Genomic DNA, 24446 nt, shown 5'->3' with positions numbered 1-24446 from the left:
TAACCAATCGACTTTTGGTACTAGAATAAGGCAAATAGCATAATTTAGTCTTATGAGTAGAAAATGCAGATGTAACTGTGATTGTGGAAGACTTATTCCACTCGATGAAACAAAATATTGTAATTTACCATGGTACTTAAAATCTGAAAGAATCAACAGAATTTAAAACATGTTAATATCAGAAACGCTGCTTTTTAGCTTCAAATTCGTTTTAGTTCCATTAATTGTTTACTCTTATTTCAATTTGTTGCCAATTAAGTTAGTTATTGTTGAATTATACTGCATAAACTGCAATTTTCAGTGCTACGTCATAACAGCAATGAATAGAATTTCTATTAAATAGAAAATATTTTATCTATTGAATTTATTATACGACTTGCTTTCGGCACCGAAGGGGAAAAATATGCAGAAAGCGATGATTTTACGTTAACTGTAATAAAATCATGGTACATCACAAAATCAGTACATGACTATCGTCGATTATTGCTTAGCTGTCTTTCACATATTTACCACAGTTACTTCCCCAAGTTCAGTTATTGTATAATAATAAATATTTATTATTTGGAAGAAAGTTTTACAGCAACATTACAATGGGGTACTGCGGGCGCAATATTTCTGCTAGCAAAAACTGAGTCACTTCTGGGAACTTTGGGGCTGCTACTATCCAAAGATAAGGTGTAATCTCAAATAACAAAGTGCTGCCACTGATCTGAAGAAAAGTGAGTGAACCCTACAGTATCTCACCATCGTATCCCGTGGTTAAATGTTATCATTCCTGCAACTCATAAAACCATCAGTTTCACATTGATAGTTCTGTTTCGTTTAATTTAATTTTTCACCATTTTCCCATTCCGACCTCCAGAAAAAAGGTATTGGGATTGTGTTAGCTGACTACATACTTCTCCGAGGTAGTATGTACGACTGTCTGACATAGCTCTAAGTGTTAGTGCGCAGTACATACATACTACCGCTATTCCACCCTGACGCTTAGGGTTACTGATACAGTAGACTGTTCAGAATATTTTAGTTGTGATGGAAGTAGGGGGTGAGGATTACGAGAAAAGAACCGCTCTTACGCTGCCCATTCCACGAGCAGCAACTCAAAAAATGGCTCTGAGCACTATGGGACTTATCATCTGTGGTCATCAGTCCCCTAGAACGTAGAACTACTTAAACCTAACTAACCTAAGGACATCACACACATACATGCCCGAGGCAGGATTCGAACCTGCGACCGTAGCGGTCGCGCGGTTCCTGACTGAAGCGCCTAGAACCGTTCGACCACACCGGCCGGCGAGCAGCAACTCCCGTGGTTGTCTGACGTTCACTCTCATAACTGCGACATTTCCAGCTCTCCATAGTCCTGCAGGCGGCTTGTTATCCTGTGGGAGCATTTAATGCTAACTATTTTGCTGGTCTTCATTTCTTGCAGATGCAGGGCGAATCTTTTATCTACTATTACTTGTTCTGTAATACTGAACAATGTCAGAATCAAATTAATCAAAATATAATTGAGTGCAAATGTTCGACTGCGCCGTCTCGTCTACTTCATTGCCATGTAATGTCAACCAAGAGCAATGGTTTTCCCGTTAAATACCGACGTCACCAACAACCGTTCTTGATTGTGCCTACCGCCATACTGTCGTTTTTGACAAGGCGTCTATGTTGGCAAAGTGAAAAAACGACAGCATTACTTTCCACAATGAAACGCCGTAATAAGTGGATCAATTTAGACAGCTTAACTTACAGAACTCTCTCCATAAATTACAATTGATATACGAAATCGACAAGCTAGCAAAACGTACACGCCTACGGTCATAGGATACCACATTTTCACTGCTTTTTCAACCCAGTAGGAATGATACAAACAAAAATTAAAGGTTATTTTGCAAAAATAATAAAAATACCCAGTCTATTGTCGATGTACTGAGAAATGAAATTGTTATAAGAGTCACCTCTGGAGAATGGCAGGATGATGCTGTTCAAAAAATGTCTCTGTGTGAAGCGATAATATCTTCGAAAAATGGCATTGGTGAATGTGTCGCTTCAAGACTTTCTGATTGGGAAGAAAGCAGTTTCAGACGAGTTTCTCCATTGGCATCACAGAACACTGGAGAGTTCGGTTTTCCTGAATGCTTGACGTGTATGATTTAAGTACATGGATAGCAAAACCACATTTTCATAAGTTTTGACTATTAACGTGAAGGCCGCTATCACTAACTGAGACCGATTGAAGAACATCTCAGTTTTTTTTTTTTTTTGAGCTTTTCCTCATTACAGAGGCTTAACTCCAACATAGTAATTTACTCGGAAATTGTTATACAAAGAATAAACATTCTTAAAATATATTTTCAAAATATTCCTCCAGGTGTTTCGATCTTGTGTGTCCTCTTCGTTTGCGCCGATTCTCCTCATTGGGTGCTGTACATTTTCGAGCCAGATGGTCACAGGTCGTCCTCTTCTTCTCCTTCTTCCCTCAGGTTTCCACTCCAGTAACCACTTTCGCATTTTAGCTTCCTCCATTCGTCGTACATGCCCGTACCTGTATAATTTCTTCCTATCCATTACGTCATATATTCTTTCTTTTATTTCCCCTCTCCTTATAATTTCGGTGTCCCTTATCTTCTCTTTCCTGGAGATTCTTGCTGACCTTCTCCAGAAATCCATCTCTAGAGCTTGTAATTTTTTAATGTGCTTCAGTTTAATTGTCCAGGTCTCCGTTGCATACGGAACCACACTCTGTAATATGGATTTGTATATCAGTTTTTTAGTTCTACTCAATACATTCCTGCTCCATAAGACTGAGATAAGCATCCCAATGGCCTTCCGCCTACTACTAATTCTTTTATTGATTTCTGGGTCTGATTTTCCCTCGATATCTAAAATGGATCCCAAAGAATGGAAAGTGTTTATCTTTTGATTTTCTCTCCTTTAATGTATAGCTCATCTGAATCATTAGCCAAGTATTCATTTTTTGTTAATTAATCTTCAAACCCAAAGTTTTGTATTCTACTGCTAGTTCATTGCACATATAGTTAGCATTATCCCCATCTTGTGCTAGGACTACTTGATCATCAGCAAACAATAAATGATGTAGGTAATATCCATCTCTTATTTCTAATCCCATACTATTACATTTACGAGACCATGTTCTAAGGCTATTATATATATCGTTTTCAAATAATGGTGGTGACATAGGACAGTCCTGTGAAAGGCCTTTGCTTGTTCTAAATTTCTGTGAAAGGTTATTACCAACTTTCTCTTGGTACATGTTATCTTTCTTCATCTGTTGTATTATTTTAATCAATGCAGGATTTATATTTGCCATATGTAGTGCTCTCCAAAGTAATTTTCTTGGAACAGTATAATACGCTTTTTCTAGATCTATGAAAATTAATCGTTTATTCTGTAATTTTTCGCTATGTTTCTCCAAAATCTGTCGTAATGGGAAAATATGGTCTACACATGTTCTCCCAGCCGTGAAACCGAAACCACATTGTTCGTCTTGGGTTCTGAATTTTTTTCTTCCAGTTTGCTTTTAATTACTTTCTCAAAATTTCTCATTAATGTGTTTGTAACACAAATTCCGCGATAGTTTGAACAAATTTTGCGATTCCGTTTCTTAAATATGGTATTAATGTAACCTAGCTTCATCTCGTTGGTTACTGAATCTCCATGTATAAATTTGTTGAAGAGCTGTGTTGTCAGTTTCATAATTTTGTCACCACCGTATTTCAGACACTCCAGAGTGATATTGCCTGGTCCCAGTGATTTACCATTTCTTCCTGCTCTCAACGCCTGAGACACTTCACTTTCTAAAATATGGATCTCATCATCTTCATGTCCATTTTCTTCCACTGTTCCTCCTTGTAGATATTCTTCTCTGTCCTCATTTAATAATTGTTGGAAATACTCTTCCCATTCATTTTGTGTTATCAGTAGGAGATTGTTTTTGCGTTTAGTATCCTGTTTAGTTTTAACGTGTAAAAAGAAATGACTCACACTGCGTTAAAATTGTCTCAAAACTTAGATAATGTATTTTGCATCACTATTCTCCCTTATGCCAAACTGATGTGATTCCTCACCTCAATTAAAAGTCTATTTTATATTTCTTTATTTTACAAATAGTTCCGCACATAGTTAGTCAGCCGTGTGTCTATTTCTGTTGCTCATTCAACTTCTCTGTTCGTCATGTCTTAGCTTTCGTCTTGTTGTGGAAGTCAATGGGAAGAGTGCCTACCGTAAATGAAGAATTACTACCTCCTCTGTCGTTTTTGTCGTCGGTTTGCGTCTTCCGACTCGGTACGTTCATCCTATTTACTGGCTTGATTGTGGATCCCATTGCGCTGGTATTTACTTGCAGCCAGGGGCTGTCGTACAACGGTAACGATGTGCATACTACAGATGAAGAATTATTAATGTGGTCTGCCTTCATGGATGAGGGTTTGCATCATCGGAGTCGGCACGTTTCTCATTTCGGCTGCCTTACTTCTGGAAGCTGTTGCAGTCGGTAATTACTTACAGCGAAAGATATCGAACCAAGAAAACGGTGAGCACCTTTCGTTACCCATAAATAAAGAGGAGGAAGTGATTCGCGAAAACCCTCGTTCGTTAAGCGAAAGTTACTTTTGGATTTTCGCATACAGTGATACCTAGCTTTAATCAGTGACAATTATATTTTTCTTAGGTCACTGTATGGATCAGCATTTAGAGTTACCTAGACATGTCCGAATAATTCTTAAGTCCTTTGCAAAGGTGACATTTTGCTTATTATGTAGTGTAATCGTAACTGGGCACTACGTATATTGTCATTTTAAAATCGTGCACATTTTTTAAAAGCCATCATGTTAAAACTATTATAACACATTAATTTTACCAAATATTTTTTAACATTTAAAGTGCGCATTTTATCTGCTTTATCATCACTGAAAGAAAATCAAACATTTATTTCAATTCTTTCATTGTGCAATCTGTAACTTATTTCTCGTATGTGTGTTTCTTTATATCCAGTGTGGGTGTTGTTCAATCTGACCTGAGGCTAGGGACCGTGTGATTTCTGTCAACTAATACATGCATTTTCAGCTAATTTTGGCATTTTGCTGAATTATCTCATAAATTCACTTTAAAGGCTACTTATTCTTCATAGGATTTAAACTTCGAAGCGCAACTAAAACCTCAAGGTTTTCCTTTCAGATGTTTAAAAGAAATCATTTCAAGTCTGTTTCTGACTAAATGGTTCTAGGTTTATTCAAACATTGTATTACTCCGGAACTTAACTGTTTATGTTTAAGCACGGTTTTTAAAAATTTCAGAGGCAAATAAATGTGTACAATTTTTGTCTTTTGTATGTTGTAACACCTATGCTCCCCACTATTTCACTTTGATATGAAAATGTAGTAATGGGTTAAATATAAAGGTTGCGTTTCGGATCTCCCAGAGAAACCAAACATGCAACTGTTTGGTTTCCATACGTGAGGGCAGCATCAAATGTCACATTACACTCAAACTACCTCGACTTAAGAGATTTACAAGAACATGTGATAATTTTATGTGTTCTCACGTTTTCGTTCATGTGATGTGTGCAAGCAGACTGCACAGCAAAAATTTTACCAACATGTAAATATGATAACGTAGACACAAAATAATTTTTCGTAAATTTACCGTTAGTCGGTTTAAAAGTTTTGCTGTCACAAGTCAAGCTCAAATGCAAACATACTGCAGCTCTTCCAGGAATCACTGATGCTACTTTCAATCCGTATACTGAATGGTTTGCAAATTGAATAAAATGTAAGATTACACGAGTACGTCTGTGCACAACATGGTAACTCTCCTCTGTGTCTATGGATGTTGCTTTCAAAATGCCAATGTTAAAGGAATTTAAGTCACATGTGCCAACAGCCCTGCTGCAGTGTAACACTGGTTCCCGTTACATGACGGAAGTTAAGTGCTGTCCAGCATAGCACGCTTGACTGTCCAGATCTGCCGAGAGCTGTTCACGAGCAGGATGCACTTGGCTCTTATGAGGCCAGTAGAGAAGCTGCTTGAGTGATAAGTGGTGGCAAAGGTCACGAAAACAGACAACAGCTGGGTGAGTGCATGTTGACCATATGCTCACTGTTATCCACACCCAGTGACACTTATTGGCTGAGGGTGACGTCGCCGCCGGTCGTGACAATTCAGACTTCTGAGGCTTGTTCAGATGAGGCACATGTGTACAGAGCTTCAATGAAACTTCCCAATAACTGTTGGCGAAATAACTTGCCCCCTTCTAACAGCCGTTTACCGCAAGTCTCTAGATGAATGGAAGGTTCCACATGATTGGAGAAGAGTTCCAGTTTTCAAGAAGGGTCGTCGAGCAGATGCGCAAAACTATAGGCATATATCTCTTACATCCATCTCTTGTAGAATTTTAGAACATGCTTTTCGCTCGCGTATTATGTCATTTCTGGAAACCCAGAATCTACTCTGTAGGAATCAACATGGATTCCGGGAACAGCGATCGTGTGAGACCCAACTTGCTGTATTTGTTCATGAGACGCAGAAAATATTAGATATAGGCTCCCAGTTAGATGCTATTTTCTTTGACTTCCGGAAGGCGTTCGATACAGTTCCGCACTGTCACCTGATAAACAAAGTAAGAGCCTACGGAATATCAGACCAGCTGTGTGGCTGGATTGAAGAGTTTTTAGCAAACAGAACACAACATATTGTTACCAATGGAGAGACGTCTACAGACGTTAAAGTAACCTCTGGCGTGCCACAGGGGAGTGTTATGGGACCATTGCTTTTCACAATATATATAAATGACCTAGTAGTTAGTGTCGGAGGTTCCATGCGGCTTTTCGCGGATGATGCTGCAGTATACAGAGAAGTTGCAGCATTACAAAATTGTATCGAAATGCAGGAAGATCGGCAGCGGATAGGCACTTGGTGCAGGGAGTGGCAACTGATCCTTAACATAGACAAATGTAATGTATCGCGAATACATAGAAAGAAGGATCCTTTATTGTATGATTATATGATAGCGGAACAAACACTGGTAGCAGTTACATCTGTAAAATATCTGGTAGTATACGTACGGAACGCTTTGAAGTGGAGTGATCATATAAAATTAACTGTTGGTAAGGCGGGTACCAGGTTGAGATTCATTGGGAGAGTCCTTAGAAAATGTAGTCCATCAACAAAGGAGGTGGCTTACAAAACACTCGTTCGACCTGTACTTAAGTATTGCTCATTAGTGTTGGATCCGTACCAAGTCGGGTTGACAGAGGAGATAGAGAAGATCGAAAGAAGAGGGACGCGTTTCGTTACAGGGTGATTTGGTAAGTGTGAAAGCGTTACGGAGATGTTTGGCAAACTCAAGTGGCAGACTCTGCAAGAGAGGCGCTCTGCATCGCGGTGTAGCTTGCCGTCCAGGTTTCGAGAGGGTGCGTTTCTGGATGAGGTATCGAATATATTGCTTCCCCTTACTTATACCTACCGAGGAGATCACGAATGTAAAATTAGAGAGATTCGAGCGCGCACGGAGGCTTTCCGGCAGTCGTTCTTCCCGCGATCCATATGCGACTGGAACTGGAAAGGGAGGTAATGACAGTGGCATGTAAAGTGCCCTCCGCCACACACCGTTGGGTGGCTTGCGGAGTATAAATGTAGATGTAGATGTACTGAAAAATATACACTGTCACACACACACACACACACACACACACACACACACACACACACACATATACACACAAACAAACACACAGAAACACACACGCATCCCCCCACCCACACACCCACCCACACACACACACACACACACACACACATACACACACACACACATTCAGAATAAATTGACACTGGCTTCTAATGGGTGCTTACTTTGTTTGAAACATCTCCATTATCTTTAGCTGTCAGACTGCTAAACGCCAAGTCAGCATGTCGACAGCCGCCCCTTTGTCCGTCCCTGGAGAGTTTGCCGCGCAACCTCAGCCAGCATTCGCGCCTCAGGCGGCGCAGCGCGGCTCTCTCCTGAGGCCTAAATCTAATAAAGGCGGCGCACCGGCAGATCTCTGGCTCCCTTACCGCGTCACGACTTATTGTGTCCGCAGGAATCCTAATTAATTCTAATGCGAGCCGGAAAAAGAAGAGAAAAAAAAGGAGCGAGCGCGCTGGCGGGGTTTACCCTGTGGGATCCAGAGGATTCCGCAGTCGCTTTAAAGGAGCAGGGAGGGTGGGGACAGTGGGGCGCGTCACCGGGGATCAGCAAAACAAAGAGATGTTGACTCGCCACACGCCTGGGGGCCACTCCCGTTGTCTGACGCGGCCTCCCACCACACAATACCACCCCCTGCAGACTTTTAAGGCTGCTGGCTTGCACAGTGTCACGTGGAAAGTGAGAGCTTCAAAGGCAGTTGGTGGATCTTAAACCACGAGTACCGACAAATAAAGCAGGAAGTCAGGGAATAACGAAATACAGACTGACGAGAGACCTGAGTGGAGGGAGTAAGTAGCGTTCCATGAGAAAAGATGAAGGTTAGGCAATAGGCACCCATCGAAGACTACATTGTTAGTTACCACATACTCCCAATGAATAAGAATGGACAGTTCGAAGTAAAATATTCCGGTATTTTCCTCAACAGCTTTACGATAAGTGTCAACAGAGTCTATTAACAGCAACAGCACAATTTGTGCCTCGGTTTCGCCATTTTCTATTTTAAACAACCTGCATATAGGGTTACAAACCTATTTTATAGAGTTAAAATTTCAAATATGGTTCCATGTTTTCTGTTATGTTACGAATCCGAGCCAGGATCTGTAACTGTTAAACATATTTAGTGGCATGCTAGCTTGTCAAAAAGTTTGCATGTGGAGGAACAGGGCTGTAGTACTGTTATAAGGTTTATAATTTAAACTGCAGCCAGCAGCATGTATTGTTTATAAAAGTTTAACTTATACTATTACCAGTTTTGGAGTTATTACAAATAGATCATCGATCGTTGTCACAGCTTTTTGCCTTCCCTGCCAGGACTTCATTTTATTCTCGTTCTGGCATGGTGCTCTACGGCAAATTCGTCTTGTGTAGCCTTATGCACTATAAAGTAAACACATTGTTGCACTTGCTCTATGTATGTGTCGTTTAATTCCCTGTAAACAGCTTAAACACACACCATTTTATGTTTTACAGTAGTACACAATTTCATTCCTATATATTTCCGTCTGTAACTCTTTCATGTTTTCTTTTCTTACATTTATGCTATTCTTTCAATCTTTATGTCTCCCCTCTGCTTTCTTTCTTTCTTATTTTCGCAATTTTTTTTTCAATGTTTTTTCCATCCCTTTCTCTTGCTATGTTGTTTTAACCTTCTATCTGTAATCGCTTCTTTGTTTGCATGTTCGTTAGTTTCCTTCCCTCTTTCTTTCTTATTTCGTTCTTACTTTAGTATCTCCATTACTTTCTTCCTCCTTTATCTCATTCTTATTCTATTTACTGTCTTCCTCCCTCGTTATTTTTCTAGCTTCCTTTTCTCTCATTCTTTCACGTTTTACGAGTTTCTTAAATTTGTTTTCTCATTTATTCTTCCTTCTTTTTATTTCTCTGTAGCTTTCTTAATTAATTTTCACCATCTTCCCCTACTTCTTTCTTCCTCTGTTCGTATTTCCTCACTCTGTAGTGACATTGGTTCCTTCCTTCTTTCTTTCCTTCTCGAATTATTTTCATGTTCACTCAGTTTTACTTTCTGTCCTCACTCTTCTTCTTTGTACAATTTTGGTACCCTCCTCTCTTTTATTATTTCTGTGTTTCACTCCTCCTTTCTTTCAAGCCTTCTAACACACTAATTCATTTCCATCTTCTTCTATATTCCATTTTTCTTAATAGTGTTCTGTGGTGTACTGTAGCAACCAGATTACTTCAGGAGAAGGTCGAGCAGATACTGCTACACATACATATTTTATTAATAATTTATTAAAGCTCGAGTAGGTTAAGTATTTAACATTCTCAGAAATTATGTTCTACACTGATAACATGTGATTGAAACATGAAATGTAACTGGAGTTGCAAGTACAGACGATCATCGGCTGAACAATGGAGTGATGAGAGTAAAAATTTGTACCAGACTGCGACTCAAACCCGGATTTCCCAGTTATCGCTAGCAGTCACCTTACCGTTTGTTTATCCAAGCATGACTCAGAGCCATATTCAAACTTCCAGATGTTGTCAACCATGTGTCTGCAACCTGTACTCATATGCAAATCTGTACTCGTATGCATGTCTGAACAAACATTGCATCGTAATCGTGTGATTGAGACTGTCGCTGACCTTACAACATTTGCACTTTGTTCATTGCAAATTAACCATTTCTCATCAAAGCGCAGTATTTCCTATAGAGGTATACAGAGTGGAGAATAACTGTCGTATTCGCTCTCAGCTGGATCTGTGCCATGACAATAATGTTGTCTAAGATTAAAAGTCTTTGTTGATCCATGACTGATAAAGGTCTGCGGATGGTCATATATTGAACAAAGAATAATCGCCAAACAGCCATATGTTTTCAGAAGTTATCTTGCTTAGACGACTAGTTTCGGCACGTCATTAATGTCATCTTCAGACTCCTATGCACTCCATGTGTAGACAGTCAGATACATCGCTATTTTCAGAGCTGAAGCCATCAACATTTGGATTCCACGAGACCGTTTACTTCGTGACTTGACAGTTAATGCCAGCTCACGGAATCCTGGTACTGACTGTTGTGTCGGTAGCTGGGCCGACACCATGAAGTTGAGATTGCTGAAAATGAACTCTAGACTAACGCTGTAGCCGATAGTGCACGCACGGCTAAAGCAGACGGGCGTGAAGTCTGGAACATGAGAACTTATAAATGAATAAGAAGAAAAGTATGTAGATGCTTATTACTTATCTTTTTATTAGTCCTTGGAATACATCTCTCTTGAATACTCGTAAGCTATAGGCACTGATACAAATGGCGCCTTGCTAGTTCGTAGCCATTAACTTAGGCTGATGGCTATTCTGTCTCTCGGCTAATGAGAGCAAGGCTTAGCACGTGCAATCGCTAGCTATGTTGTCCGTACAACTGGGCGGTAGCTAGGTTCTCGTACAACTGGGCGGGAGCTAGGTTCTCGTGCAACTGGGCGATAGCTAGGTTCGCGTACAACTGGGCGGTAGCTAGGCTCTCGTACAACTGGGGCGAGTGCTCTCTCGTATCACGAGACCTGCCTTGGTGGTGGCGCTAGGTCTGCGATTACACAGTGGCGACACGCGGGTCCGACATGTACTAAATGGACTGCGGCCGATTTAAGCTACCACCTAGCAAGTGTGGTGTCTGGCGGTGACACCACATTCCTCCCCCGCAAATCGGCGAACGGTCGTGAGATAAGGCTTCCGCCCGCCGTGGGGAGGACCACATGTTGACGTATGCGATGAGGTGGGGAGCCTAACAACAGGCGAGGCTGTGCCACCCGCACCCGTCCATTCGGTCCGAGGGGAGCTAGGAAACGCCTGCAAAACTAGTCCAGGGTGCACGTCAACATGCGGTGTATGCGCCCGTAAAGAGACAGGAGGGACCGAAGGGTCAACCTCCATTGCGTCGGGGTAGCCGACGCGCGATGACGTCATGTGGTCCGGAGCGGAAGGGAGTGCCATGGCGGAGGACAGCTGGTCACGGGAAGCGATCGGCGGCGCGTGACCCTGGGAGGCGCTTGGCGGCTGCAGCGAAGCGTCTAATGCGGGCGGCGCCGGCGGGAGAACAAGCGGCGGCGGCGGCGGCTGCTGCTGCTGCGGCGGCGGCGGCGCGTCGCCATCGGGCAAAATGGAAGGCATCGTCGGTAACACCTGGGGATGAGGCGAGCCAGTAGATGGGTCCCCAGGGCGCTGACCGGACGGCACCGTCGCTGAAAGCAGACGGGGAGCGGCAGAACCCGAGCGACGACAGAGGCGCAGCTGATTGAGATGCCGACGCACCTCACCAGAGGCCCCCAAAACCAAATACATCGCGCGGCCGAGGCAGCGAAGAATGCGCCCTGCGAGCCAACGCCGTGAACCTCGATAGTTGCGATAAAATACAACGTCGCCTGGAGCAAAAGCAGGAGTCTGCCGCTGCACAGGAACCTGATGCGGCGGATGCAGCAAAGACATCAAGGTGCGATGAGGACGACCGTGGAGCAACTCAGCCGGCGAGCGACCATCTCGGGGCTGAGAGCGATACGAAGACAAAAAGAGCAACAATGCGTCCTCCCGAGAATGCGACTCTTTCAATTTCAACATCTGTGACTTGAAAGTCCGGACCAATCGTTCAGCGGCACCGTTGGACTGAGGCGAAAACGGCGCGGATGTCAGATGTTGAATACCATTGGCCTGGCAGAATGACTGAAATTCTGCGGACATGAATTGTGGGCCATTGTCGGAAACAATAGTCTGCGGAAGACCTTCAATGCAAAAGATAGCAGACAACGCGTGGATGGTGGCGGAGGACGTCGTGGAAGACATCCGGACAACAAAAGGAAAATTACTGAAGGCGTCGACCAGAACCAACCATCGAGCATTCCAGAATGGACCAGCAAAATCAATGTGCAAGCGTTGCCAAGGGGAAGTGGCTTTTGGCCACGCAAAGACTTTCCGCGGCGGTGCGGACTGTTGTTCGGCACACGCCGGGCACGAAGAACACATATTCGTAATCGCAGCATCGATTCCGAACCAAGTACAGTGCTGACGAGCAAGTTGTTTCGTTCGCACTATACCCCAATGTCCTTGGTGAAGAAGCCGTAAGACAGAGGACTGTAACGAACGTGGGACCACGACTCTGGACTGATCATTATCAGAACGCAACAACAAAACACCACGTCGAACAAAAAGTCTCTCCTTGTGAGCAAAAAATCGGCGAACCAACGGATCCTCGATCCGAGACTTTGACAAAGGCCATTGCGTAGCAACAAAACGTAAAACAGTAGCAAGGACAGGGTCAGCAGCTGTGGCTGTAGCGACACGACGAAAATCAATCGGAAACGATTCGACCACTTCATCGGTTTCCGAATCAATGAACATGCAAGCAAGTTCGGAAGAATCGAATGCTTTATCCTCAGCAACAGGCAAACGGGACAACGCATCGGCGTTTCCGTGCTTAGCAGTGGACCGATACAAGATATCGTAGCGGTACTGCGAGAGGAAAAGAGACCAGCGAATGAATTTCTGCGCTGTACGCGGAGGTACAGGCTTGGTCGGATGAAAAAGCGATGTCAAAGGTTTGTGGTCTGTGATGATGGTAAAGTGACGACCATACAAGAAATCATGGAACTTAGTAACACCAAACACGAGAGCCAAAGCTTCTTTCTCTATCTGTGAATAATTTCTTTGCGCAGACGAGAGCAATTTGGACGCAAAGGCAATAGGGCGATCATGGGAGCCAACTTTGTGCGCAAGCACAGCACCGATCCCGAAATCCGATGCATCTACCATCAACAAAAGGGGTTTCTGGGGATCGAATGGCGTAAGGCAAGTATTAGAAAGCAACGCCGATTTCAACTGGCGAAAGGCGCGTTCGCATTCCGTCGTCCAGAGAAACGGAACACCTTTACGGCGTAAGCGATGAAGCGGAGCTGAAATAGAAGAGGCATTGCGCAGAAAGCGATGATAATAATTAATTTTACCCAACACACTCTGTAGCTGTTTCACATTTTGAGGGGAAGGCAATTCTTGTATGGCACGGAGGTGCTCTGGACTCGGATGTATGCCTTGGGCATTAATGACATGTCCCAGGTATGGTAAGTCACGAGCAAAAAACACACATTTGTCCTTCCTCAAGCGAAGACCATTTTGTCGCAAAACCTGAAATAATGTTCGTAAGTTCGCAAGATGATCTTCTTCTGTCTGTCCGGAGATCACTATATCGTCCAGATAGTTTGCTGCAGTAGGGACCGACGCACAAATAGTTTGTAAATATTGCTGAAACAAGGCAGGGGCGGATGCACACCCGAATGGCAGTCTTTTGAAGCGGTACAATCCAAGATGCGTGTTAACCACCAATACGCGCTGGGATTCGTCGTCCACCGGTATTTGCAAGTACGCATCGGCTAGGTCCAACTTTGAAAAATATTTACCCGGGCACAGTTTAGCAAAAAGATCTTCCGGGCGGGGCAAAGGAAAAGTAGCAGTCACTAGCTGTGGATTCACTGTGGCCTTGAAGTCCACGCAAAGTCTCAATTTTCCGGAAGGTTTTGGCAAAATTACTAAGGGTGAGGCCCAGAGAGAAGCTTGCACACGTTCAATTACACCTTGTGATTCGAGATCGTGTAACGTTCTTGCGACCTCACCACGCAATGCGTGGGGAACATTGCGCGCCCTGAAAAATTTCGGTTGCGCGTTTACCTTCAGTTCTAAATGTGCTTCATAGTTTTTAGCGCAACCTAAGCCCGGTGCAAAAATGTCTGCAAATTCGTCACACAGCCGAGAAACACTGTCTGTAGGCACAGTCTGATCCACTGATAGGACCTGATTTACAATAGACATGTTAAACAACTGAAATAAATCTAGACCAAACAAATTCACTGCAGAAGAAGAACGAAGAACGTAAAATGACACAAGTTTTGTTTGTCCCTTGTATGTTGCAAGAAGGCTGCACTGTCCTAACACAGGAATTTTCTGTCCGGAATATGTAGTTAGCGTAACATTTGCGGAACGCAACGGAGGTTTGCCCAGTTGTTTGTACGTGTCATGATTGAGCAATGAAACTGCAGCTCCGGTATCGAGCTGGAATGGTATCACTTTGCCTTCAAAGTCTAAGTCCACAAAAAGTTTATTGTTCTGCTGACGACAAGAGCGACTGTTTTGTGCAATTGGAACAGACACTGGTACAGAATCACTTGCTAATTGACGTGATTTCCGGCGACGTCGACGCACAGTTTTTGTGGGACGAACACAGTTACCGTTAGAGAAAGTGTCACTGGACGAAGTGGAATGAACGACATGAATGTCCATAGGCGAAGGTCCACGAGCCCGAGTGTCCTTGGTTCGATTCCGGCGCGAAGCAAAGGGCCTGGAATGATTGTGATTGTCTGAGCGGAGCTTTTTCTGGCAAACACTTTGAACATGTCCTTTCTTATTGCAGAAAAAGCAAATAGCTTGGCGTGACGGGCAATGTTCACGCGAATGTCTAGTAGCACACCGCGGGCATGATTTCACTGCATTTGTGGGCTGGCGCGGCACACCTGGCTTAGCACGCGGCGGTCGCTGTGTCGACGTGCGCAAGGCCCGGTCGGTAGCTGGGCCGACACCGTGAAGTTGAGATTGCTGAAAATGAACTCTAGACTAACGCTGTAGCCGATAGTGCACGCACGGCTAAAGCAGACGGGCGTGAAGTCTGGAACATGAGAACTTATAAATGAATAAGAAGAAAAGTATGTAGATGCTTATTACTTATCTTTTTATTAGTCCTTGGAATACATCTCTCTTGAATACTCGTAAGCTATAGGCACTGATACAAATGGCGCCTTGCTAGTTCGTAGCCATTAACTTAGGCTGATGGCTATTCTGTCTCTCGGCTAATGAGAGCAAGGCTTAGCACGTGCAATCGCTAGCTATGTTGTCCGTACAACTGGGCGGTAGCTAGGTTCTCGTACAACTGGGCGGTAGCTAGGTTCTCGTGCAACTGGGCGATAGCTAGGTTCGCGTACAACTGGGCGGTAGCTAGGCTCTCGTACAACTGGGGTGAGTGCTCTCTCGTATCACGAGACCTGCCTTGGTGGTGGCGCTAGGTCTGCGATTACACAGTGGCGACACGCGGGTCCGACATGTACTAAATGGACCGCGGCCGATTTAAGCTACCACCTAGCAAGTGTGGTGTCTGGCGGTGACACCACACTGACGGCTCCAGTCATGCAAGTATCGATTTATCGGATTATACATGGAGTACATAGGTGCCTAAAGAGAGCATTAATGTGATTCCGAAACTGGTCACCTAAGTAAAATAACTTCTGAAACCATACTGCTGTTTGGCGATAATTCCTTGGTTCAGATTAAAAGTAGTAGCTGCTTACATACACTGTGTGATCAAAAGTATTCGGACACCTGGCTGAAGATGACAAGTTCCTGGCGCCCTCCATCGGTAATTCTGGAATTCAATATGGTGTTGGCCCACCCTTAGCATTGATGATAGTTTCCACTGTCGCAGGCATACGTTCAATCAGGTGCTGGAAAGTTTCTTGGGGAATGGCAGCCCATTCTTCTTGGAGTGCTGCACTGAGGAGGAGTATCCATGCCGGTCGGTAAGACTTGGAATGAAGTCGGCGTTCCAAAACATCCCAAAGGTGTGCTATAGGATTCTGGTCAGGACTGTGTGCAGATCAGTCCATTATACGGATATTATTGTCATGTAACCATTCCGCCACAGGCCATGCCTTATGAACAGGTGCTTGATCGTGTTGAAAGATACAATGACTTTTCTCGAGTTGCACTTCAACAGTGCGAAGCAAGATGGTGCTTAAAACGTCAATGTAGCCTTGTGCTGTGATTGTGCCACGGAAAACAACAAGGTGTGCAAGCCCCCTCGATGGAAAACACAACCACACCATAACGCCACCGCCTCCGAATTTTACTGTTGGCACTACACACACTGCCAGATGATGTCCACTGGGCATTCGCCTTGCCCACGCCCTGCCATTTGATCGCCATATTGTGTACCGTGATTCGTCACTCCACGCAACGTTTATCCACTGTTCAGTCGTCCAATGTTTACACTCCTTACACCAAGCGAGGCGTAGTTCGGCATTTACCGGCGTAATGTGTGGCTTCTGAGCAGCATCTCGACCATGAAATACAAGTTTTCTCACCTCCCGTCTGTCATAGTACTTGCAGTGGATCATGATGCAGTTTGGAATTCCTATGTGATGGTCTGGATAGATGTCTGCCTATTACACATGACGACCCCCTTCAACTGTGGGGCGGTCTCTGTCAGTCAACAGACGAGGTCGGCCTGTACGCTTTTTTGCTGTATGTGTCCCTTCACATTTCCACTTCACTATCACATCGGAAACCGTGGATCTAGGGAGGTTTAGGAGTGTGGAAATTTCGCGTACAGACATATGACACAAGTAACACCCAATCATCTGACCATGTTCGAAGTCCGTGAGTTCCGCGGAGCGCCCCATCCTGCACTCTCACGATGTCTAATGACAACTGAGTCCGCTGATATTGAGTACCTGGCAGTAGGTGGCAGCACAGTGAACCTAATATGAAAAACGTATGTCTTTGAGGGCGTCCGGATACTTTTGATCACATAATGTAGAAACTGGAGTATTAGATAGAGACTTGGTTGAGTGGCATTGATCTCGGACATAAATATATTTCTGACAGCGGCAGTGTAAAGGAACAAAATAGTTCAAATGGCTCTGAACACTATGGGACTTTTGTCAGTTCCCTAGAACTTAGAACTGCTTAAACCTAACTAAACTAAGGACTTCACACACATCCATGGCCGAGGCAGGATTCGAATCTGCGACCGTAGCGATCGCGCGATACCAGACTGTAGCGCCTAGAACGGCTCGGCCACCCAGGCCGGCCTGTAAGGGAACACTTGGGGGCGTGCATGCGCCGACGTCTCTGATTTGTTGCTGAGTCTGACGGCGACTCTTTACTTGTTGTGCCGTTGTGTTCTACCAACTTTTGCGCGAGACCCCGTTCTGTGGCCGACGAGACGCGCTCTTGCTTCCCTCGTTACTTTGAAAATTCCTCCATTTCCCCTCTCTTCAGTTGTTTTGGTGCCCTCCTGCACGAGCACTTGCCTCTGGTGGTGGGTGCTCCCCCTCAGTAGCAGGGTTTTTCTCCCGTTCGCACAGTGACAATGAGGCCGCTGTGGTGGTGTTGCAGGGGTGGCGTGCCTGAAGGACGTGCGCCTGCGCGTGGAGCCGGCGGCCGTGCAGCGCGGGAAGCCCGCCTCGCTGCTCTGCGAGTACGACCTGGAGGGCGCGCCGCTCTACTCCGTCAAGTGGTACCGCGGCCAGCTCGAGTTCTACCGCTACTCGCCCAGCGAGACGCCCGTCTGCAAGATCTTCCCCTTCCCCGGCATCGACGTCGACGTGAGTCTTCAGCACGCATACGCACTATCACCTCTTTACTTTCTAGGCTACTGCCCATTGAAATTGCTACACCAAGAAGAAATGCAGATGATAAACGGGTATTCATTGCACAAATATATTATACTAGAACTAATATGTGATTACATTTTCACGCAATTTGAGTGCATAAATCCTGAGAAATCAGTACCCAGAACAACCACCTCTTACCGTAATAACGGCGTTGATACGCTTGAGAATTGAGTCAAACAGAGCTTGGATTGCGTGTACAGGTACAGCAGGTACAGCTGCCCATACAGCTTCAACACAATACCACAGTTCATCAAGAATAGTGACTGGCGTATTGTGACGAGCCAGTTGCTCGGCCACCATTGACCAGACGTATTCAGTTGGTGAGAAATATGGAGAATGTGCTGGCCAGGGCAGCAGTCGTACATTTTCTGTTTCCAGAAAGGCCCGTACAGGACCTGCAACATGCGGTCGTGCATTATCCTGCTGAAATGTAGGGTTTCGCAGGGAACGAATGAAGAGTAGAGCCAAGGGTCGTCACACATCTGAAATGTAATGTCCACTGTTCAAAGTAGCGTCAGTGCGAACAAGAGGTGACCGAGACGTGTAACCATCGGCACCTCATAGCATCACGCCGGGATACGCCAGTATGGCGATGACGAATACACGCTTCCAATCTGCGTTCACGGTGATGTCGCCAAACACGGATGCGACCATAGTGATGCTGTACACAGAACCTGGATTCATCCGAAGAAATAACGTTTTGCCATTCGGGCAGCCAGGTTCGTCGTTGAGTACACCATCGCTGGCGCTCCTCTCTGTGATGCAGGGCCAAGGGTAACCGCAGCCATGGCCTCCGAGCTGATAGTCTATGCTGCTGTAAACGTCGTCGAACTGTTCGTGCAGATGGTTGTTGTCTTGCAAACGTCCCCCCATCTGTAGACTCAGGGATCGAGACGTGGCTGCACGATCCGTTACAGTCTTGCGGATAAGATGCCTGCCATCTCGACTGCTAGTGATACGAGGCCGTTGGGATCCAGCACGGCGTTCCGTGTTACCCTCCTGAACCCACCGATTCCATATTCTGCTAGCAGTCATTGGATCTCGACCAACTCGAGCAGCAATTTCTCGATACGATAAACTGCTAACGCGATAGGCTAAAATCCGACCCTTATCAAAGTCGTAAACGTGATGGTACGCATTTCTCCTCCTTAGACGAGGCATCACGACAACGTTTCACCAGGCATAGCCGGTCAACTGCTGTTTGTGTATGAGAAATCGGTTGTAAAATTTCCTCATGTCAGCATGTTGTAGCTTTTGCCACCGGCGCCAACCGTGTGTGAATGCTCTGAAAAGTTAATGATGTGCATATCACAGCATTTTATAGCTGTTGGCTAAATTTCACGTCTATAGCACGTCATCTTCGTGGTGTAGCAATTTTAATGGCCAGTAGTGTAGTTTTGGCTACCAGTCTCTCCAAATGACTAGAACACAGCGTGAACATTAATGAAACCGACAAACTACAGAGACGGACATGTGTTGGGAAATGGAGGATATGGAAGAACAAAAGGTTCTATCAACGAGTGTCCGGAAATGGCGCTGACGAATGGAATTTCCTCTGACTACGTCCCGTGTGTTCCTTGTCTGTTTCAGGCTGCGTGATTGGTGCAGCGTAAGCAGCAGAATGATCCGGTATTCATGACTGGAATAATAAAACTAAACTCCTCCGGAACAGGCAAAATAGGCCCAACGGTACCGACAGGCCGCCGTGTCATCCTGAGTCTATAGGCGTCACTGGATGCGGATATGGAGGGGCATGTGCTGGGCACAGCGCTCTCCCGGCCGTATGTCAGTTTCCGAGATGGGAGCCGCTACTTCTCAGTCAAGTAGTTCCTCACTTTGCCTCACATAGGTTGAGTGCGCTCCGCTTGCCAACAGCGCTCGGCAGACTGGGTGCCCAGCCATCCAAGTGCTACCCCAGCCCGACAGCGCTTAACTTCGGTCATCTGGCGGGAACCTGTGTTATCATTGCGGAAAGGCCGTTGGCATGTCTAGAATAGGACTTGATATTTTTATAAAGTATAGGAAATCGGATACTTCGATATTTTTAAGAAACATTAACGGCCTTCCATATGTCGTAAAAAGTATCGATATAGCGACGGAAAAGATATCGACGTAGCGGCCTATAAAAATATCGGCTGCAGATTATAAATAAACTGCCGGTCTTAGAGTTGTATATTTAAGTATTGATTTTTTTTAATGATGTACTCTGTTCACGAACAAGCTAGCAGCCTGCTTAGCTCAAGTAGAGCATGAATAGAGACGATGCTCGTTCACGCTTGGCGATAACCACTTTGTTAAGAATGGTAGCTGCTTGTAAGTGGCACAACAAGATGTGTCCGACTGGTACGCCCTTCCAGTTTGACACACATAGAATTTTTCCGGAACACTTCTTGTCGACTTCTCTGTTTTTTTCACTTCTGCAAACGCCAGCGACGTACCTGTTGTAGTGTCAAAATTGGGTGCTGAAGTTAAACGATGCAGTATTTGTTGGAATCGCAGAGCGCTGATTGCGTCAGCATTTTCCCTCACACGCTGCGCCCATCACAAAGGCCAGTCTTGTCATTTACATTTTTGTTCATCATTTTCAACAACTGTTTTTGAAGGATAGTGATGTGAAGGAATAGATTTTTTTCCTTATGCGGCTGGTGTGCTATTTGTTCACATTGGAAATCCTGTTATTCCACTCACACCGTCGCTACCTAGTGGAGTCGGTCTTGTTTTTTGTGCCACCTGTTCGTGCTTAACATAATCAAAGAGAAAGACAGGACGTGATGAAAGCTCATAAAGTAGTAAGACTCCTACACACAGTTAAAGTAAAATTATGTTCTACTGCTGTTTCAAAAGATCTATTTCAAATGCCTACCGAGCATTGCAAAAAAACGAAAAAGAAAATAAAAATAACAGCGTTCGGTACTCTCATTTCGATATCGATGTATCGGTGAAAAGATATCGCCATATGTCGATATACTCTGGAAAATACATCGATATATCGACATTTTAGTAATGGCCCTATTCGGGAACAAACCGATATAGAGTTTGTCTACGGCCAAGAAGATGGAAACGGTCGAGAGGCACAACCCAGTCCTTGATATCTGGTGTACGCGCAGTCCATCGCCTCCCAGCACGTTGTCTGTCTGGAAGGTCCCTCAGTCACACAAACGCTCAAAAAGGGCTTGAAATGTTGTGTGATGTGGTTGCTGTGGGTGAGGGTACTTGTTTTAGTATAGCCGTGCTGCCTCTTGACCGTTTCCGTATACAAACCCCTCCCGGCTTGTTCGCGGCATAAATAACGGACCACTGTGCTGCTTACGGTATGCTGTGCCAACCACACTGCGTGCATCACACAAGGAACACACGGAACGGGATCAGAAGAACTTTCATTCCTCAACCCCATCTACTGCGGCAACGATGCATTTCTGAACACGTGTTCATAGGTCCCTTTGTGTTCTCCATTCCCAGTCAGGAATCCGTCTCAGCAGTTTGTAGGCTTTGTTAATGTTCACCCTGAAGAAATAATTGGCATTAGACTCTGTAAACAAGGATTTCTTTTAGTTTTGTATCATGCAGCATCGCGAGATATAGAAGACATCAAAGTTAAGCGGAGATTAAACTTGGCGTTTAAGAAATCGTTCATGCAGGAGAATCGTATAAACATGAGGCGTTGTTTGACCATCACACAGACTCTCGTCAGGACGACAAAACAATAACCATCGGCGGTGTCGAGAAACAATTGATGGAGTAGAAAGAAAATAAGTCGCCAGTTCCTGATGGAATTTAAGTTTGATTTTAGAAAGAGTACTTTACAGCATTACACCTTTACTTAACTTCATTTATCGCGAATCTCTCGCCTAGCGCAAAGACCTAAGCGACTAGGAGCAGGTGCAGGTGACTTCTACATACGTGAAATAGAAGAAACGGAATCCGCAAAATTACAGAGTCCAGGATCCTTGAACATATTCTCAGTCTCAATGTAATTGATTTCCTTGATACGGAGAGCTTCTGTCCACAAATCAGAACGGCTTTGGAAAGTACCGCTAGCTTGAATCTCAGCTTGCCTTGTTCTTGCACGAGATCCTGCGAACCAAGGATGAAGGACAACAGGCGGATACCACATTTTAGGATTTCCGTAAAGCGTTTGAAAAGGTGCCACACTCCCGACTGTTAACGAAGGTACAAGCATACGGAATAGTCTTCCAGCTATGTGAATTACTCGAGGATTTCTTGAGTGAAAGAACCCAGTATGTTGTCCTCGACAGCAAGTTTTCATCAGAGACGACAGCCCCGAAGGAGTGTGATAGGACCGCTGGTATATTCTGTACACACAAATGACCTGTCTGCCGCTGTTTTTTGATCTTGCTGTGGAGTATACGAAGGTGACGTCGTACAGTGACTGTAGGGGGATACAACATGCCTTAGACAAAATTTCTAGTTGATGTTATGAATAGCACTAAATCTAAATGTAGCAAAATGTAGGTTAATGGAGACGAGTGGGAAAAACAAACCCATAATGTTCGACTACAGCAGTAGTAGTGTGCCGATTGACGTTGTCACATCGATTAAGTACCTAGATGGAACCTTGCAATGGAATGAGAATGTAAGGTTTGTAGTAGGGAAGGCGAGTGGTCGACTCCGGCTTCTTGGGAGAAATTTAGGAAAGAGTGTGTCATCTGTGAAGGAGACTCCATGTAGGACTGTAGTGCGACCCACTGCTAAGTAGTGTTAACCGACTTCGGGATCTGCACCGGGTCGGATTAAAGGAAGACATCGAAGCAATTCAGAGGCAGGTTTCTGGATTTGTTGCCGGTGGTTTCGAACAACACGTAAGTATTACGGAGACGCTTCGGGAGCTCAAATGGGATCCACTGGAGAGAAGGCGGCGTTCTTTTCCAGGAGCACTACTGAAAAAATTTAGAGAACTGTCATTTGGGGCTAGTTGAAGAACGATTCTACGGTCATCAACGCATATTTTGCTTAAGGACAATGAAGATAACATCGGTCTAGGCGATGCAGTTGTACAGTCTCAAAAATTTGCTTTACGTTTCACGATTTCATGCTAAAGACAGTTTTGTTTGTACGGTGCTATTGAACCAATGTACACCTGAAATTAAAAGTGTCTTTAAACAGGAGCTACATTGCTTTTGCTCTATCAGGCACAGCAATAAGCAGCGCAAGTGTTACCGACAACACAGAGGCGTACATAACGTGTACATATCACATATCATCAGCAGTACTGCCTAGTCCATTGTGTGATAATCATGTCATTTCCCTACAGCAATGTGTTTTCAGTCTCGGCCAGTATCTTTCCAGTCGTTCGTATGCACGTTTTGTAGACCGATTTCGTGTGAAATCTAAATATGCCGGATTGACAGACAATACAGCAGTAACGACATTAATCATCCTTTTCCGGGAATGCAGATCAGTTAGACACGAAGAGGGCGGGAAATGGGTCAAGCTGACGCGAGAGACGTGACGCTGGTTTTGCCTTCAAAAGTTTTACGAGTCTAACCATCGACGTGCATATCATGTTCGTAGTGTGTATGAACTGAAGATGTCACAAAAGGTAAAGAGTGTAGCGTACTGCACACTGTTCCGGTCACTTGTGGACATCCAAGGAATCACGCATCTCAAATGGTTCAAACGGCTCTGAGCACTATGGGACTTAGAACTACTTAAGCGTAACTAACTTAAGGACATCACACACATCCATGCCCGAGGCAGTATTCGAACTTACGACCGTAACGGTCGCGCGGTTCCCGACTAAACTGCCTAGAACCGCTCGGCCGCAACGGCCGGCAATCGTGGATCTCCACAGTGTTTTATTCACTGATAATCATCGAAGAGAATACGTGAATAAACAAAAGAGAAGAATTTTATCTACCGAGAATTTACATGTGTTTCCCGAAAATGCGTTACACGCCAGGAAACCGGAATGTGGTGTACCGTACCGCGGTCGTCGTATATTACAATTACAATGAAATCATTACACAGTTTATTTCGCTTCTTCTGGCAGATTATTGTCATTTTTGGCTGCAGCAGGACGGGACCACAAACCACTGATATAGTGAAACTGCTCATTTCTTAAGCGAATCAAACCGTGATCCAACGTCTGTAAAGAATTACGGATCCAGCGTTTTCCCGAACTAATAACTCTAGACTTTCCTTCATGCGTCAGAAAAAAATCTGTAAAAATTAGCAACAAACACCGGCCCAACAGAAGACAGACATATCAACAACATTAACACCGGTGTCAATATGCTTCACAAACTGACCTCATATATGATAAACTGAACAGGGTGACCATTCTG

At 44.5% G+C, this 24446-nt stretch overlaps 1 protein-coding gene across 1 annotated transcript in view; it reads left to right on the top strand.

Annotated features, from left to right (window-relative positions):
- Window positions 1-24446, top strand: part of LOC126416693 (uncharacterized) — a 1289338-nt gene that overhangs the window by 490050 nt on the left and 774842 nt on the right. The window contains exon 2 of the mRNA XM_050084495.1: window positions 17864-18072. Within this exon, the coding sequence (XP_049940452.1) occupies window positions 17864-18072 (209 nt within the window). The remainder of the gene's footprint in view (window positions 1-17863; window positions 18073-24446) is intronic.

The sequence above is a fragment of the Schistocerca serialis genome, chromosome 8 (genome assembly GCF_023864345.2).
Source record: "Schistocerca serialis cubense isolate TAMUIC-IGC-003099 chromosome 8, iqSchSeri2.2, whole genome shotgun sequence".
Lineage (NCBI taxonomy): Eukaryota > Metazoa > Arthropoda > Insecta > Orthoptera > Acrididae > Schistocerca > Schistocerca serialis.
The sequence above is the reverse complement of the archived record's forward strand: the minus strand, read 5'-3'. Positions and strand labels throughout refer to the sequence as shown.